The 17,962-nt window shown below is 31.2% G+C and overlaps 1 protein-coding gene across 1 annotated transcript in view; it reads left to right on the plus strand.

Annotated features, from left to right (window-relative positions):
- LOC116767355 (somatostatin receptor type 2-like) overlaps window positions 1-17,039 on the plus strand; it is a 54,160-nt gene extending 37,121 nt beyond the window's left edge. Inside the window, exons 3-4 of the mRNA XM_032657639.2 lie at window positions 14,799-14,864; window positions 15,227-17,039. Coding sequence (XP_032513530.1) covers window positions 15,288-16,541 — 1,254 coding nt within the window. The 5' untranslated portion in view covers window positions 14,799-14,864; window positions 15,227-15,287 and the 3' untranslated portion in view covers window positions 16,542-17,039. The remainder of the gene's footprint in view (window positions 1-14,798; window positions 14,865-15,226) is intronic.
- The last annotated feature ends 923 nt before the right edge of the window (window positions 17,040-17,962 follow it).

Genomic DNA, 17,962 nt, shown 5'->3' on the forward strand with positions numbered 1-17,962 from the left:
AAGTATTAATAAAATACATTTTAACAAATATTGATAATTAAACATAATGCTGAAATTATTCGCTCACTACCAGAAATATGCTAAATATTAATGAACTGGCTACAACATACATGTTTCTCCCTCCACACAATGCAACGGTTAATTCTAATTCATACGGTAGCAAAATATTTTTTGGTTTAAATTAAATAATTTTTTTTTTACATACAAATACATCACCTATACTCAACAAAATTCATGAACGTATTTTTTTTTTGTAGACACAAGCTGTGTGACAAAAAGATATCTTTGGGAGGAATCGTGAAACATTTAATCAGTTGTAAAAAAAAACACGGCAACAGCTTAGAAGAACGTGACGTAAACAGATGACAATGACAATAGCTTGTACAGAATGTGTTTTGTCATGTCACGTGCCGTTAACAATAAGGATGTGATGGTATCGGTAACCAGCTCTTCCGCTCCCCAAAGTAAATGATTAAATGATACATCGGAGCTTTAGATGTCAGTACTGGGATACTTATATATTAATTTTAGTATCGCGATTTAACAGAAGTAAAAAACAAACATTTATAATGGTTAATATTGTATTGCAGTTTAATTTTCAAGGGATATTCTATGGCTTTATTCCATTTATAAATAATTGAACATACAACAAAAAAGAATTCACATATTTACATTTTGTTTTAACTATTTCGTAAACGATAAATTTGAAAATAATATGTCAGGGCAGAGGTCACGTTTATCAAAGAAGCGCAGAAAATATTCCAGATTCAGATGAGTGTGTATTGTTTACATCGTATTTACTTTTTGTCCGATACGTTTAGGTTCCGTACAACTATGAAATCATACAATGCACACCTGCAACCAAAACAACGCGTTCATATTTAACACAAGCACTCACATATCGAGGAGAGCCAATGGAGTGGTGTTTCAGACAAAAATAATTTCATCTTAACTCCACAAATAAATATATCGAATATTCTTGATAAAATTTTGAAAGGACGTTCTGTAGGATAAAACCATACTTCCGTCACAATTATTATTTAAATCACAGGCATAAGTCTATAACTTCAGTGATAACCATAGAATAGAGCCGGTGGCTATGCTCGACATATGTTATAAATGTCTGTTAAACGATAGAACCCCAATTTTATAACGAAAATTGAATTTATAATCTAGAAATAAGAAACGTTTTAGAATATACGTAATTATAGGACAAGGATTCAGACTAAAGACTTATTTTTTCATTACATACAATTTACGATATAAATTCAAATTAAAAAGTTAGTCAGTTAAAGCATAGCAGTTCTAAAAACCGACGTATATCTGGACGAGTTTGCTGTAGTTTCATTTAAGTTTAGAGAAAGATGCTGCAGATTAAATATTTCAAAGGTTTAGAGATAAACACAAAAGTCCGCGGGTGGCTGAGCAAGATGCTTTCCTTAATGTGATTTACAGTAGCGACATATAAAATATAAACATTCGTTCTTAGTGAGATTTACTTAGAATTCCCGATAGCAACCATTTGTAATTTAGAAGTATTTAAATTAACAAAATGATGACTAAATATATTTTAAAATTAAGGCGCACGACCAAATAAATTTTTTAACCATTATCCTAACAAGAAAACAAGGAATATTTATATCAATTCATTGTATGAACGTTTAAACTAAATAAACAATCGAATATAAGCCTAAAAACTAAAATCTTTTCGAGTATACATACTGAATTACTAAAATTATATTAAAAGATTTTTTTTCTCTAGTAAGGAAATAAAGCTTAGTTAATACATAAGAAAAATATTTTTTCAACAAAAAGTATTTGATGAAAAAAAAAGAGATTTAACTCCAATGTTTTAACAACCGCTTATGTGAGTTTTAATAATTTTAAGTGTCATAGTACAATTCTTTTATATTCCATTTGAAATTGACTTAATAAAAATTTTCATCGTATAATAAGATCAAAGATCCAAATGTATTGCCTGCAAAGAGTAAGTCAAAGTCTATCGAATAGTTATGAATTGAGTGAATATTGAACTAGCTCTTTAAAATAACGACAGAGAACTGTCACATATAAAACTTTTAGGTAATTATAAATAAGCGATCGTTCTTTACTTACCTACAGATGATGGTTCATATCCCAAATCATATTGTTTTCTTAAATAAAGAATACTTTAAATATTTTTGATTTTTAAGTATGAAATTTATATATTTCATTAGATAAGTTCTTTATTTTATATTTTTATTAATGTCTTTTCCCGGTCTTACATTTGTTTTAATAATGCTTGTACTCTTCTGAATAAAAACCAAGAAAATAGAAGGAAATTACTTGCTTCTCTTTACCTGTTTAATACATTTTTAGAGTAACGCTTTTCAGGAGATTAAAATTAAAAGCAATCGGAGTGAACTGCTTCATCCGACGGAATTGCTCTTTTTTCCTTTATGTCTGACGTAGCGCTTACAATACCAGGAACGGTCGAAGCCGACAGATACCTTCAAAAATTATATTTTTGAGGATCCGCTTGAAGGTAAAATAGTTGGTACTAAAAAACCTTTTAATCACAGCAACGTTGTTACTTCCTATTTCTGATACGACTCCCGATATTATAACTTAATTTTATATATTATTTAAAGCGGTTACTGCTTTAAACTAAATAAATAAATCAGGAAACCTTAATAAAGAGTAATTGAGAGGAAGTACAGCAATTATATAATCGTAACTCTATAACTTAGTTTGTAAAGAATCTATAACAATGTTTTGATGATTGTGACAAGACTGAATGTAAAAGTAGTATCTAAAGAACAAATAAACCAAGAAGTTCGGAACTTCAGTAACTTTTCCTTCGAGGACAACTGTTTCCAGAGGACAGCCGCAGAAGAAGTCCGATGTTATAGGATATGTAGCACGAAAAATATGTATGTATATAAAATATGAAGGTGTTACTAATGTCTCCCATGTCCGTTGTTTTAAACCTGCCTGAATATATTAAAACAGAATTAATGTATGCAATAGTCGTGTTGTCTAGGAAAACTTTTTAATATAACGTTAATGGTGTAAAGTGTATTATCAAAGATAAGGTTCTAAATGAAGGAAATTTAACATTCTATTAGTGAAAGTTTTTGGTGAATATTCTAAAGCGTAACATATACATTATATAATATTGTCACGATTATAGAAAATCAGAGTTTCATCTTTGTACACTAATGTATTATTTATTTGTGCTTCGATGGCAAAACGTTGTGAGAAACTTTATTGCAAATGTGGAAATAAATAAATTTCAACTCAGCAACCATTACGCTACACGGCATTGTGAGTTTGTTGCGACTTGTATCGCTGACATTTCAAACTTTTTAAAAACCTTAAAAGGTTTAATATTACTTCCAATATAAAAAGTAGCGTGCAGCGTGAGTGAGTGCTCGGGCTTGCCTTCTACTTTTACTTTACTCATTTTTACATATGAAATAAAAGATAAATAATATACTTATTACTTTGACAGTTTCAAGCCATCTAACAATAATAACACATAATAATGTTATATATTTTTAAGTACCATTAAACAAAACTTTTAATTGTATTTTGTCCTCTCATACGTCGCCGTGTAAAGCAAAGTTGTGTTGCAGGTAAAGTCTTTACAAGTCTCTTACATTTTAAATAGGTATCTTGAATCTTTTTGTGTTTCAGTATTAATTGAAAACGTTTTTTTTTAAATTTAAACTAAAATACTCATGTGAGAAGAGAGGGCCGATTTATATAAACTGATTATTTACAACGTTTGTTGCTAGTGTCGTAAGAGCGTAGAAATAAATTTGTGGTGGGTACCTACCACATTAAGTTATCAAAGAACTTTTTAAAAATGGCTGTTTACTTTTATGAATAAAAACGGGTGTTATACCTAAAATATCATGAATAAAAAATTGAGAAAGCTTTGAAAACCTTGTAAATGTATAAATGTACTAAAATAAAACATTTTATTAATTAATTACATGTAAGAAAAGTTTGATATTCCTAGAATTGGTTTAATAAATGAAGTAAGAAATTAATATAAGCAGATTATACCATGACCCTTCTTATGTGGCGATAGAAAGTTTTCCTTCAACAAAGACGATGCCCTTCTATAAAAAAATATTTTTTTTCATAATTTTGCTTATTATTTTTTTCATTAAATATATAAGAAATTAATGATATCTCTTAAACTTACGATAAAAACTGCCAACTACACGTTTACATACATGCAAAATGAAATGGTATGCACATGGGAGTAATATAAAATTCTTGGCAAAACAGGTCAATGTTTGTATACCAAGTCTTTATTGATAAAGTACGGAATTTACACAAACGACTCTTAGGGGAGTGATTACACAGTTTCGTGTGATTAATTCGTTGAAAAGTCGTTTAACTTATTAATCTGTGTTATGTCTAGCTCTCAGTAAAGCGTACATTGAAAATCAATTTAAAACTAGAAATTAATACCTTTTAATTTAACGTTTCATTAATACCTTCAAAGTTTTCACTATTAAACGTAGACAGCTTTTAGTCTTACGTGAACCGAAACTACAAGATGGAGTCTTCTATTTCGCTACGGAGTACATGTACGAAGCCTTTGTTAATAAACTTCGGAAATAGGTCCTTTGTGCTGGTTTACGTAGTTGGTCACGTTGGAAACGGCATTCCACTAATTACCAAAGTGGAGATCTTTTAAGACTGCGAACCTCGCTAAAAGGTTATGTCGGATTCACCTAGTCCCGACTTCTTAAAGATTGAGATCCTCGAGGCTTAAGGGATTTATTGTAATTAATAGACATATAACACTGTGTGCCTGTGTGTTTGTGTGTGTGTGTGTGTGTGTGTGTGTAATATCACAAGAACTTAATATAAAAGTTAAAAGATACTCAGATAGAACTTTTTTGTTATCACATGAAAGTGATCGTTACGAAGCAGAAATATTATTAAGACTTCAATACCATGATATTGTTGTGACGTTACTTTGAAGCATACACGAGGTTCCGGCAATTTACACGCGTGGCTAATAGACCATCGGTCCAGTAATTACCTGTCTAGACGTACGATAACGTAGCCTTTATACGACAGGTCACATTGACTTTTAACTTTCTTTAAAGAGTATGCTACAGATCCCATATGAAATTAATGTGTTTCAATGTATTATAATTTTAATAAAACATTGTAAGTCTATGTAATACAGAATGTAAAAAATGTTATATTTTTACAGAATAGGTATCATATTAACTGCAATTCAAAGTTTCCGTATACTAAAAGCTATGTGAGTTAATAAAGACTAAAGAATGTCATGCCCATTATTCTATTTTAAAAAATAAAAATGATATTTTAAATTTATATTAAATACTATTCTCCTCGCTACTATCGCTTTTCCTTACGCTATTAAGCTTTTATCTCAAAAGAAACTAATTTAAAATTAAGTAATATACAAAACTAAAATTTTATAGAATCGTTGGAAATGACTTTAATAAAACTTAGCAAATCTGCTAATATATTTTCTATAATAATTACAGGTTATTTTCATATGATAGGAAAGTTTCTGTAAAGCGGGTCGGTGTTGAGCAAGATTGATTACACGGATGCTGTATCAGATCGATCTTGTTACATGCATCTGATACAGATGTTTTACTTACTGAGATTTAAAAGGGAACAAATATTTAGGTGTTAACATCGTTAGATTTTAACACCTTTACAAACTTCCACTAAAAGATAGATCTTTATTTGATACAGTACTTAATTATAACTGCTTAAAAATGTAATCGTGACTCTAAAAAATATCTTTGAAGTTTTATATACAACTAAAATTAAAATCGGACCAAAGCCTCTTTATTCACCAGTAATGAGCCACAAAATGAAGGTTATTAATTTATAAAGTTCTACAAATCTTTGTCATAATATCGCAATGTGTAACAAACAATACTACCAACCCTCAAGTACTGAGTACACGAACAACTCCGCGTAATCAATCAGTGTCCGAGCACAGCTGCTACCTTATTAAGTTTGTAGTTAGTTTGAACGAACTACCGATACTCGAGACATCAATTATATAGTCGGAAATTAAATATCTATTTGAAAAGATAATTTCTTATATAATTACTTATTAGGTCCTTATTTCCATAAAAAATATTGAGAGACTTGCTTTTACAAAAAAAAAAAAAATACCTATAATTTTTAAACATCCCACCTCATAGAGAAAATACTAGGTGAGAGAGACACATTCAGCTTGTGCGTGGAAAAAGGAACCAAAACAGAGGTAGTGTTATGTCATTAAAAACGTTCCGAAGATAAGTGTCACAAAAATTTAACTTTACAGAGGAAACTTCGATGGTGAGGGCATGAAAATTGCACTATGTCCAATAAAATTCCTCTGATCATTCTCCCTTAAATAGATGATGGAATACGAAGAGTGAGATCACGTTTTCACCTAGGTCAAAAAAATCAAGATCGTCCGTTAAACTCACGTTGTCGACAATTTGCATTATCTAGTGTTATATGGAGGCAAATGATAGTAGTCGTTATTGGTAGGAACTTGACTCGAGGTAAGAGAAATACTCCGGGTTGGAACTAAGTTGTGTTTTTTACACCAAGACCAACTTATCAGCGTGGAATATTGTATCACTGTATACTTTCAAATGAGTTTGAAACTAGACTTTTATCGATTTGTCAATCTAAGAACGTAATACTTTAAATGATGTTTAGGGGAATATTCTGAATTTTAAACTACTAAAAATGTAGTCTTTTAAAACGGTAAACTTGCAAACTTCTATCTTATGGGGGTTGAACTTATTTCGGTATGACCTTATTCAGAGATCTCCTTCAAGGAAGTCTAAATTTTAGACACTAGTCTCATTTTGATTTGTTCCTCATGTTCTCAGGGGATATTTGCTCGGCCAACATTAAGAAACATATCCTGTTCTGTTATCTGTGTTACAAAGAATGTTGCTGGTTTCCAAATGTGATTAATTTTCAGTATGAACGTCGATGATAGCACTGACCTCTAGGGCACGCTAGCGATCATAAGCTTAGGTTCGAAGCGTAAATCTTCGGCAGCATTATAGGCTATATATACATATGTAAAGCTAACTAGCTAACTGCATAATTCTCCGGTAATCTTCTAGTGACTTTGATAGTAATTTAAGGAATAATATTGTTATGTTAGGACGACATGATTATAGACGCCGTAAATTGTAGAACGGTTTACGAAATATCTCATTTCTTATATTCTTTTTAATGTGATAATAAACGGCAAATGAGCAGACGACCTATCTGATGGTAAATGGTCACCTTTACCCATGGCCATTTCCTGCACAAGTGATGCAAATACATTGCCTAAAAGGTACTAGTGACATTGACTTTATAAAAATTACATACAAAATATAAATTAACACCAATCAACATGGAATAATTATTGTTTTTTTTTCTACATATTTTATAAAATTTGTCGTAAACAATTAATAACTCGGTGACAAAATAGGAATTAAACTTGTAAAATGTATTTGGGATCGTTAAAGAAGATAATAGGAAAATTCGCATAGAAACTTGATTTATTCGCTAAAATTGCAATCCTGACTCCACCCTGACTGTGAAAGACAATTTAAATTTTCTGTTGTAATCCTAACAACACAATTTCTACCTTCAAAAGCAAACAAGAAGTAAATAGAAAGGCTGGCGAATAGATTGTTAACATACCTTAATAAAATACATTAGGTATATTAATTACAACCTATAATTAAAACTAATATATATACTTTTAAAAGATATTGAATATGATAATAAATTCTTAAGTAACATCTTTTTATAAATATAAATAGACTTCAAATTTTCCTAATTAATAATAGGTTAAAAATCTGTTTTCCACCCAGCTCTAATAGCGTTCCATTAACTGTGATTAAAGACCGTAAATCAATTTTAATCCCGACTATATCTAGATTAACTAAACAATAATTTAAAATAGATTCTTCAGTAACGAGCTGTAACACAACACCCTGCCGGGAGCTCTCCGATCTGTTGCTTGTTTGTCGTAGACACGTGCCTCGGTTTACAACGCTTGTCGGATAAACAGACGTCTCAAGAGATCAATTTACGCCGCGTTCCATTATTTTAAAACGCCAGACGTCGTGAAAATTGTCCCAACTTACGTCAAGATTTGGAATTAGGGTTTAATTATGATTATAAAATATTATTATTATTATCACATGCTGTTTTCTTCATAATTCAAATTTACGAGCCCACATTTCTTATGTAGTTTTTATTTTTATAATCAAAAAGCGGTGCAACTTAAAATAATATCGTGTACCTATGTGCGTGACTTCACTTCCCGTCTTCAAATTACTTTTATGTAAAACTAAAGATTAAACAATCATTGTTACATTACTTATTGTTACAATAATATAATAATGTTTCGTTAGAGTGCTAGTGTGTGAACAAAGTATGTACGTCTAAGAGGTTTATTAATTAAACAATCAAAACGTCTGGACATTTTATCTAAATTTTATAAACAGTAGCCTACTGATTACATATATTTCCTATCCCATTCTTAACGAAAATCTATATAAACCTTTACTATGCATAAAGAAACGGAAAAATCAAACGATATTTCTAGGAAGAGTTGTAATCCTAAAATATTTTTCTTGAAGATACATCATCGTGTCAACCACACATATCACACCAATAACAATATGACATATTCCATGAAGTCCGATCCATCCTATACATTGTAAAAACTAATGTCAATGGATAATTCCATCATATTGTTTTATAAAAAGGAATTATTAATTAAACTCTGTTTATGAAATCATGAGACTAATACAAACTATAAGAATTATAATGAGATCTAAGATTTTCGCGAGTATTCATTTAAAAGAAACTTGTATTATTCGGATTTACTACGCGGATTTTATTATTTAAGCACTACATAATCCCGACGTTTCGGTTACTTTGCAGCAACCGTGATCACGGTTATTATAAGAATTATTGAATAAATGCTGTAATAATTTGATTATAATATTTTAATCTCATCCCAAAAATGAAGTGATTTTTCCATTTAATTTTTACTGTATTCTTAATTATATATTTAATCATATGTAAAATTTTCTGACAGGAGTTAAAATCAACGATATTCTGCAATAAAATTCCGAGTATGTAGTGAAAAAAAACAACTAATAAATGTCGAATAAATATGTAATTATCGTAAAATGCACGTAGAAAAGTGAACCTTTAGTAGTTTGGATTGAAAGGTCTGGTTTATATTGTCCGTCCTACTTAATGTATCTTAAAAACTCTGTATTGAAATTTCCCTTAATCTCATTTTCTCGATCTTTACAATATTTCTTACATGCATTTAACACAAAATAAACTTCAATTACAGCCACACTTAAGATCTGTTTTCAGCACCGCATTATCTCCTAAAGATAGTAGAATCTGCTAATAGAACTTGGTTTGTAAAATTTCATGGAGCGAACAATCTTAATCGTTATTATATCTGGAGGAGATTCAAAGAATCAGGTTTTGTAAAGTGTTCTCAATCCATCTCCGTCCGAACCTTGCGGATTCATATTCACCTGAGACTGCTCTATTAAATCGCAAACCCTTGAATGAAAATGATTTTAACAATCTCAAGATGTGGTTGAACGATATGCTTTTATAAAATTATTTGAATCCTAAGAAATAAATTATTTGAAGTTTCATCTGTGTAAAGTATCTCTTGATTGTATGTGTAAAGTTCCGTTTGCTTAAATATTTTTTTAATATGAAAATAAATAAATTAAAAATATAATTTTCTCAAAGGAGAAATAAGTTTTACGTTTTTCAGTTATTGTTAATTCTATAACGTCTCTCTGTGAATAACTGCTGATATTATAATATATGCTCTGTGTATAAATAGAAAGGAAATAATCACACGAGAAATATCTACTTCATTTATTAACATCAAGATAGAACAAGCCACGAAGTCAACAAAAGGTGTTAAAACTTCCCGTTCATTAGTTACAGAAGAAAACATGCAACTCGAACATATTTCCAATACTGAACACTTGTGACAATTTATTTGGGACACATATTAAACCGGAGCGAACCCCACTCTTAAGTGAACAGATATTTTATAAAATTAATACCGCTTCGAGGAAACAAAATGTTTCTAAAGTTAAAAGCAATAAATACTGTTTGTATTTAATTTCCATAAGAATCCGAGCAGCGTATATAATGTGGAGTGGAGAGAAATGTACTTAATAATTCAGCACGTTGAAAAACGTGAGAAATGAGGTCTGTACCTTTAAACATTTAAAAATATGCAAGCTAGAAATATAAGTATCTTTTTCCACGTACACAAACAAAAAGAAATTAAACTTATAAAAAAGAATTTTAAGTTAAATCATTATCATTCACTCTATGGATGCGACCAACTAGAAGAATTTAAACAGCCATGCTATATGATGCTGCTTGAATATTTACAAAGGTGGCCTTCTTCATAAAGTTTGAGCTCAGAGCGGTTTCAACACAAAATTTATATTATAAGTTAAATAAATAGGTTAGAAGAAACACGTAAGGAAGATTTGAGTCTATATTATCAGTAATATAATATTCAATGTAGTTTTATTTTAAAATAGTTATATCGTCAATTAATGTCAGTGAGGAAGAACGGCGTGATGAGCATGAAATCTCATCTGAAACAATCCCACGAGAATGAAGTTGATTGGCTCTCTTTATTGGTATTACTTAATTTATTTTAATCTATCCTTATAAAAATATGTCATTTCTTGGTAAACTAATATTATCTCATTAGCTTAAAATAGAGCACTATTTATTTTACATGAGCTAGTTTTGTGGGTGCGATTGTTCACAGACAATGCGTGAGTCAGGACTAAATCTTGCGTAAGGGAGGTCGCTATAAACAACAGACTTCTCTGTATTGTTTAGGTCGCATAGATAAACAAGTAACATTCCATTATGTGTATCCTAGAATTTGTTAGGAAATGTTTTAAACATATAATTTGCTTGTTCACATATTCATATTATCATCAAAACGCAAACGCGGTCTGTCTGCCAAAGTTTGATCTCTGTTATGTTTTGCTCTGCGGCTTCTGTTTCACTTTACTGTTTGCACTTGAATTAATATCGCTTGTTAGCAAACAGATAGTCGGGGAGTACAACAAATATTGTTACACGTTTATTTTGAGTCGGAATAGATTATACAATTTTTAAAATGTTATACACGTTCAAATAATAGCAATATAAAATCCATAAATTTGATTTGAATGAACAAATGAGCCTGTAAGAGCCTTAGTTAATGCAAAATATTTTTAGTTGTGTTATTTGATGAAGTAACAAAACGTTGATAAATAAAATGTAGTGAATAAAAAATATTTTACATCAATAGCAGCGTCTTTACTTCTGAAGTATTAAAAAGATGAGACCTTCTGAACAAGAACTTGAAAGACTTGAAAGATTACGCTTTTAGAAAATAAAACACCAACTTCATGGATTGCAATAGGAGCGATAGGAAAATTATTTACAAAGCTCCCGACATAGCAGAACAGCAACATAATAGGTTTCTGTCTTTATGATGCATGTTACAGAAACGTTTCATAACAAACGATTAATTTGATTGAATTCACGGAGAGGGAACTCGTAAGTGAATGCAAAATATTCCGTATTTGCATTATCCGTACCATCTCCTATAAAATATAAATGCACTCTCTCTTCAAGGCTGATATTGTTATACAGAAGTTTTATTGAAATACTGATCCAATGTTTCCTCTTATCTGTCTTTTCGACTGTAATCAGTGTGGGATACGGTTGATATTTCTTCGTCTAATTTATAACGATTCGAAGACCTGTTACTCATCGAAAATTGAACTTTAATCCAGCACCTTAAAGTCTTAAGACAAATAAGGGAGCTTATTCGGGATCAAGACCGGGTATGGAATGATTTGCAACAAGATAAATAATCGCAGTCTGGATTTAAGCTGAGGGTCAGTAACCGTCTCCGTCTCTTAACCGCTGTTTTGGTAAACTAATAAAAAATGTTTACGATTCATTCTAAGGAAATGACCACATTAACTAACTTTAAGTTTTTTATCTATTTTCACCGTGAATTATATTATTTCTTACAATAAAATATTACCATGAAAATGCTTTTTATACTGTTTAACGTATTCATTTCATACGTTTTACGAGCCACATAAATTTCAGTGCGAACATTTTAAATCACTAATGTGACATAAAGTATCTTTCTAAAATATAGATAGTGTATTAAAGACTTTAAATTGATGCATTAAAGAAATATTTTCAACGGCTAATAGTTTATTGAATTGCAATTTAGTATTTCAGAATTTAGGACATATAATCATAACAGTGTACCATGTGACAAAATGATTACAACCTTGTCAATACAGAAATTTATTGAAACATATTTTTTATTATACACTTCTAGAAGATTCATTTATTAGCGAATTCATGTATTTGAATATTATTGAATGTGTTTATTTGTATAAATGTAAAGAAAAGACACATTGATCAAAAACATTGTTTACTCGACAATAAGTCGACTGTTATGTGTATCAAATAATACTTTAATATGTTACATAATTGTCATGGAACTAAACTAAACAACCTACTTACTCTGTAACAAAACGAAGGAACAAAGTTCAGTGAGGGTAAATCATTAAATAAGATTCATTGAATCCACACGAGAAAGACACGAGAGATTACTTAAAATTCATGATATATTTTCGTATTTCGAGTTTCGTATCATTTTTCGTAATTCTCCATTTGTATTTCGATACGCAAACTTCGTCGCCCGATAAATAACGAGCTGGTGAGGACGTTAAAGGTCATACACAAATAGGTTGTTATATAATCTGTACCGTTGAGATTATAACTCGTCTAGAGCCCTCGTAACTACATCATTGAGATTTGTACGAGTCTTATCATACTTAGAAATTTGACACGATCCTTTTGAAACATTGATAATTTATCTTACGGCTCAAATATATATTCTTCTGTTACGTTATCCATTTTAACAATAGCACTTATAAAGTTACTTGTTTGTTACGTTTATTTCGACAAAATATCTTAAATACCTCTTACAGTTTTAGATTCACGATAAAATACCTCAATAACACCCTAAAATGCATGAATGGTAACTCGTAAAAAACTAAAGAACGTCCAAATAAAAGCAAGTTTACGTTCGAGTTTCTCACTCTGAACATTTTTTGTATAAAAAAATATTTTTTATGTTGCGATACGGCTATTCTTTTAATATTTTTCTTCATACAAATTGTTTTCACGTTCGTTTTTTATAATCTTGGAAGCGATAACCCGCTCTTAAAATATCATGCTACCCACGATATTTATATTTTATACCAATTATTTAGTCCATATATATATATAGACATCATTACTTTTAAAATATATTGTATAAAGTTTATAATGAGAGTTATAAACTAAGCTCGCTTTTTATATAGTAAAATACGAGTATATAATACCAAAAAATATATATGAATTTTCACATTTCTTTTTCTCAGAACATAATTTTCATAATATGACAGCTATCAACTGTTCAATTTGACTTGGAACAACATTATACGTAGTTTAATTTTGAAATTAGTTTTATACAAAATATTATTTGTATTAAATGTTCGTCTTATAAGGCTCGAACACTTGAAATTTTATATTTTGCAGCCCATCCCGGGGCAAACGAGCAAGACTTTTCAAGTTTCAAAGAAAAATGAACAGAATATACAAAACTCATTGTACGAATATACAAATACATATTTCATTTGGTTAAAAAAAATTATGTTCATAAAATATATTGAACACGTTTTAAATGACATTAAATTCTGAACGAAGCTGTGTTAGAGCTCATCCTCCCCTTATAAATTATATTCAGAAACAAACAATTTGTGAGAATATAACATAGGCATAACAAACCGCTCTCAGCGCGGCGTGCATGCGTCACGCGCTCACAGCGCGGCAGCGTACATACGAATTATGACTTTTGGCAAACAAACTTTTGCGATTTAACATTCTCATTATAAATCGTAAATATTAAAATCATACGCAAACTATTCAAGAAAAAAAAGTTGATATCACATAATTATTTGCAAACGCAAAACCAAAAAATTCTAATGGTTTCATGGTGTAATAAATTGTAAATTTATAAAAAAATCAGGAATAACGCTGTATTAATTACTTCATAAAATTATAAATAAATGTGATAAAATAATATATCATGGAGGCCTCTCTGTTCTAATTCCACCGTTGGCTGTTTTCCCTGGGAAGTAACATTTGAAATTAAAACTAATCGAGATCAAACATAAAAATCAGTACAGCACGTATTATCTGTCCTCAAGAGAGAACAATGCCTGTATGCTTAATCCTCCTGTTTACAATTGTAAAACAATTCCACTAGAATATTCCACGAATGTTATCTACTATTATTCTCATGCAACAGATAAGCAAATAAACAATATAACATTTAAACTAATGGCCCGAAATAAACATTAGTAACAATAATAACACAAAATCTAAATCCGGTCATATCATAACAAGCTCACCAACAATCGAGGAGGGCCCGATTCCGACACGCCAAACAATGTATTTTACTCGCACAACCCATCATACAACGTAAACAAAACACAGGCCACTAATACATACTAATATATTACATTGCCATTACAACATGAATCATATACTTTCTAGTTAACATGCATCGTTTTCATTTTTGTATACAATTCAAACAGAAGTCCTTTGAATATTAAACTAATAAAGTATTTTTGCTATTCCAGATATATATTAAGAGTAGCGAGCTCATCTGACGCCATCGAGAACGGTGTCACTGACAGGCTTAAAATGTGAGACAAAAATATATCAAACTGTTTTATAGTTAAATCATAGTATTCTTTCTATTATTATGATAGAAGCTGAAAAGTATTATCTGAGATTTTGTTCGTATTTATGTAGTTTGTTATAAAAAAACGTTAACGTAACTCAAATTACCTGGAATACTTTAATAATAGTCAGTTAATATCTAGAACACTTCATAATATCAAATTGAATTTTAATCTATTTTATTAAAAGATTTTTTTTATATATAATTTAATGCCTTTTTTCTAAATCTTCGTGTCAGACATCAAATGAACGTGAGAAGTTGTCTAAGTTCTGAACTTGAACATGTGTCTCGGATATTTTGTGATCTAATTTTTTTTGTTTTCAGGTGAAGGTCACCCTTGAAAATACACCATATCCGTTACGATAGTAAACAAACGACTGTCAAAATGGAGCTGGAAGATGTGGAAATTTTCGGCAGCGGCAATTACTCGTACATTGACAACGGAACATTTAATGGGACTTACGAAAACTGTCCGAACATAAACTTGCCTATAGTGTCTGTAGTCACGCAGATCTTATATGCACTAGTGTGCGTTATTGGACTTCTCGGAAACACTCTCGTAATCTACGTAGTCCTACGCTACTCTAAAATGCAAACCGTTACAAATATGTACATAGTCAACCTAGCCATAGCAGATGAATGTTTCTTGATAGGAATACCATTCCTGATTGTAACGATGTCTCTTCGCTCTTGGCCATTCGGAAGTTTTATGTGTAAGGCTTATATGATTTCTACGGGTATAAATCAATTCACTAGTAGCATATTCCTTTGTATTATGAGTGCTGATAGATACATAGCGGTATGTCACCCAATAGCTGCGCCAAGATTACGCACACCGTTCGTATCTCGCGTCGTATCTGCAGCAGCCTGGACTGCTTCAGCTCTGGTCATGGCTCCAATATTCATGTACACGACTCTCATAAAAACTGAAAATAGCTTGTCATGTAATATCGTGTGGCCAGAGAAGGAATTCAACAAAGGACAAACATCATTTACTTTATATTCTTTGGCACTCGGTTTCGCGGCACCACTAACACTCATTTTTGTATTTTATTGCCTTGTTATTCGGAAACTGAAAACAGTTGGACCAAAAAATAAATCAAAGGAAAAGAAACGCTCACACCGGAAAGTAACTAAGCTAGTCTTGACTGTCATTGCAGTATACGTACTGTGCTGGCTTCCCTACTGGGCTTTTCAAGTTGCCCTGATTTATTCCCCACCAACGGAATGTGCAAGTCGTATAACAATAACAGTTTTTCTTGTTGCTGCATGTTTCAGCTATAGCAATTCGGCAATGAACCCAATTCTCTATGCTTTCTTATCAGACAATTTTAAGAAAAGCTTTTTGAAAGCGTGCACTTGTGCAGCTGGAAAAGATGTCAATGCTACTTTACACGTGGAGAATAGCATGATACCTAGAAAAAAGGGCGGGAGTGCTGCCCGAGCACAATCTAGAGCTCTAGCAGAAGCCAGGGGTTTGTCGGCTCACGCTGACGGTCCAGGAGGGTCTCGATCCGAAGCCTCTACTGCTATAACATCACGGTCCGTTGCCGCGAGTGAAGCATTGCACATGGATATTCGGCCTTCTACGCTCACACCACTGATAGCTCCCAATGGTCTCTCGCACACGCGTCTCTGAGTGAGGATCTCGCGCCATCGCGAGCCTTCCACCACTTTCCTGGACGAGGATACTTTGATCGTTTCCATAGATTGAATCATTAAAGACTGGTTTTATAAGTGTTGTCTGACAGCTGAGAGACACGAGCCCTGTCCTCTCACCTGTCGGATCAGTGTTTAGTATCTACTGTGTAATAACGATTATTGTTACTTGTGGTCCGGTGTATACGAGAACATGTTCCTGATGTGACGCAGTTTATAAATAGTTTCTAATAGTTTCTATGTTTATTGTACAGTGCGATAAAGTGAACAATTTTTTTTGGCCTAGGGTTGTAACGAAGAATTTACTAATATGTAAGTAGCGTATCGCAAGGCGAATAAGTTTTATGTAAATCATATTGTTTAGTGTAAAAATGTACATATCGTGTAAATATTTACAATAATAATGTCAAAGTTCAATAAAAATGGATATTGTAAGAAATAAACTTTATTATATAAGCTACCCAAGCTTTTTATTACATCGTAAGAAGTCTAGGAAAGTAAAGAGATGTTGGTCCTCATATAAAAGATATCAATCAAGAAATTGCATGTTACCGGCCGAGGGAGGTGGCAGGCGACGAAGAGGTGGCGGCGGGGAGTACAGGACTAATACGTTAATACATGTACGTAAAACTCAATAAAGTTAAAGAAAGCCCTAAAGCTACAGAATCACAATATTATCAGGACATTAGGGTCCTTTGCTATGAACGTGAGAGTCATAATATTGCAAAAAAAATATGACATTGACAAATGACCTTTCACTATTCGGACTATGACTGTCATAAAATAGTCTTTTCAAATGTAATGCCTTGCGGAAAACTGTTATATGTTTTTTGATGCAGTATTTTATACTAAAAATCAAAACTTCAAAAATTTGAAGAATTATACTAAAGCCTGTTTGTAAAATGTTTTTTTTATAAATTTCTACCATATTCATATGTTACAAAATGTTTTTAGAATTTCGTTTCTTCCAAAAAGCCATAATGTTATATTTTATGTATTTTCTACATTATCCTAATTTTAATTTTATCTTACGGCAATAATAATAATCTTATTATTAAATTTTCCATTGCTTACTTTGCATATCTTGAAATCATTTCCAATTTTCTTTCGTCGATACGAGCATTGTTTAAGCTTCATTTTATTAGAAATCGTCCAGACAAAAGCAATCTTTGAAACGATAAATATAGAATGAGCTTAAAAAATATAATATAGCATTAAAACAAACCCGTCCCCAATCATCTTTATATGTCTTCACGGTTTTGTATTGTATTAGTTTTTTATTTTTCAAACCTGAGACGCAGAGGCTTCCGATTTGTAGCATTAAGAAGTAAAAATAGTAATTCTTCTATAGAATTACTTCAATTAAAGTAAATTAATTAATAATTCACGATTAAATAAATA

This window comes from Danaus plexippus (genome assembly GCF_018135715.1).
Source record: "Danaus plexippus chromosome 9 unlocalized genomic scaffold, MEX_DaPlex mxdp_24, whole genome shotgun sequence".
NCBI classification, from domain to species: Eukaryota; Metazoa; Arthropoda; class Insecta; order Lepidoptera; family Nymphalidae; genus Danaus; species Danaus plexippus.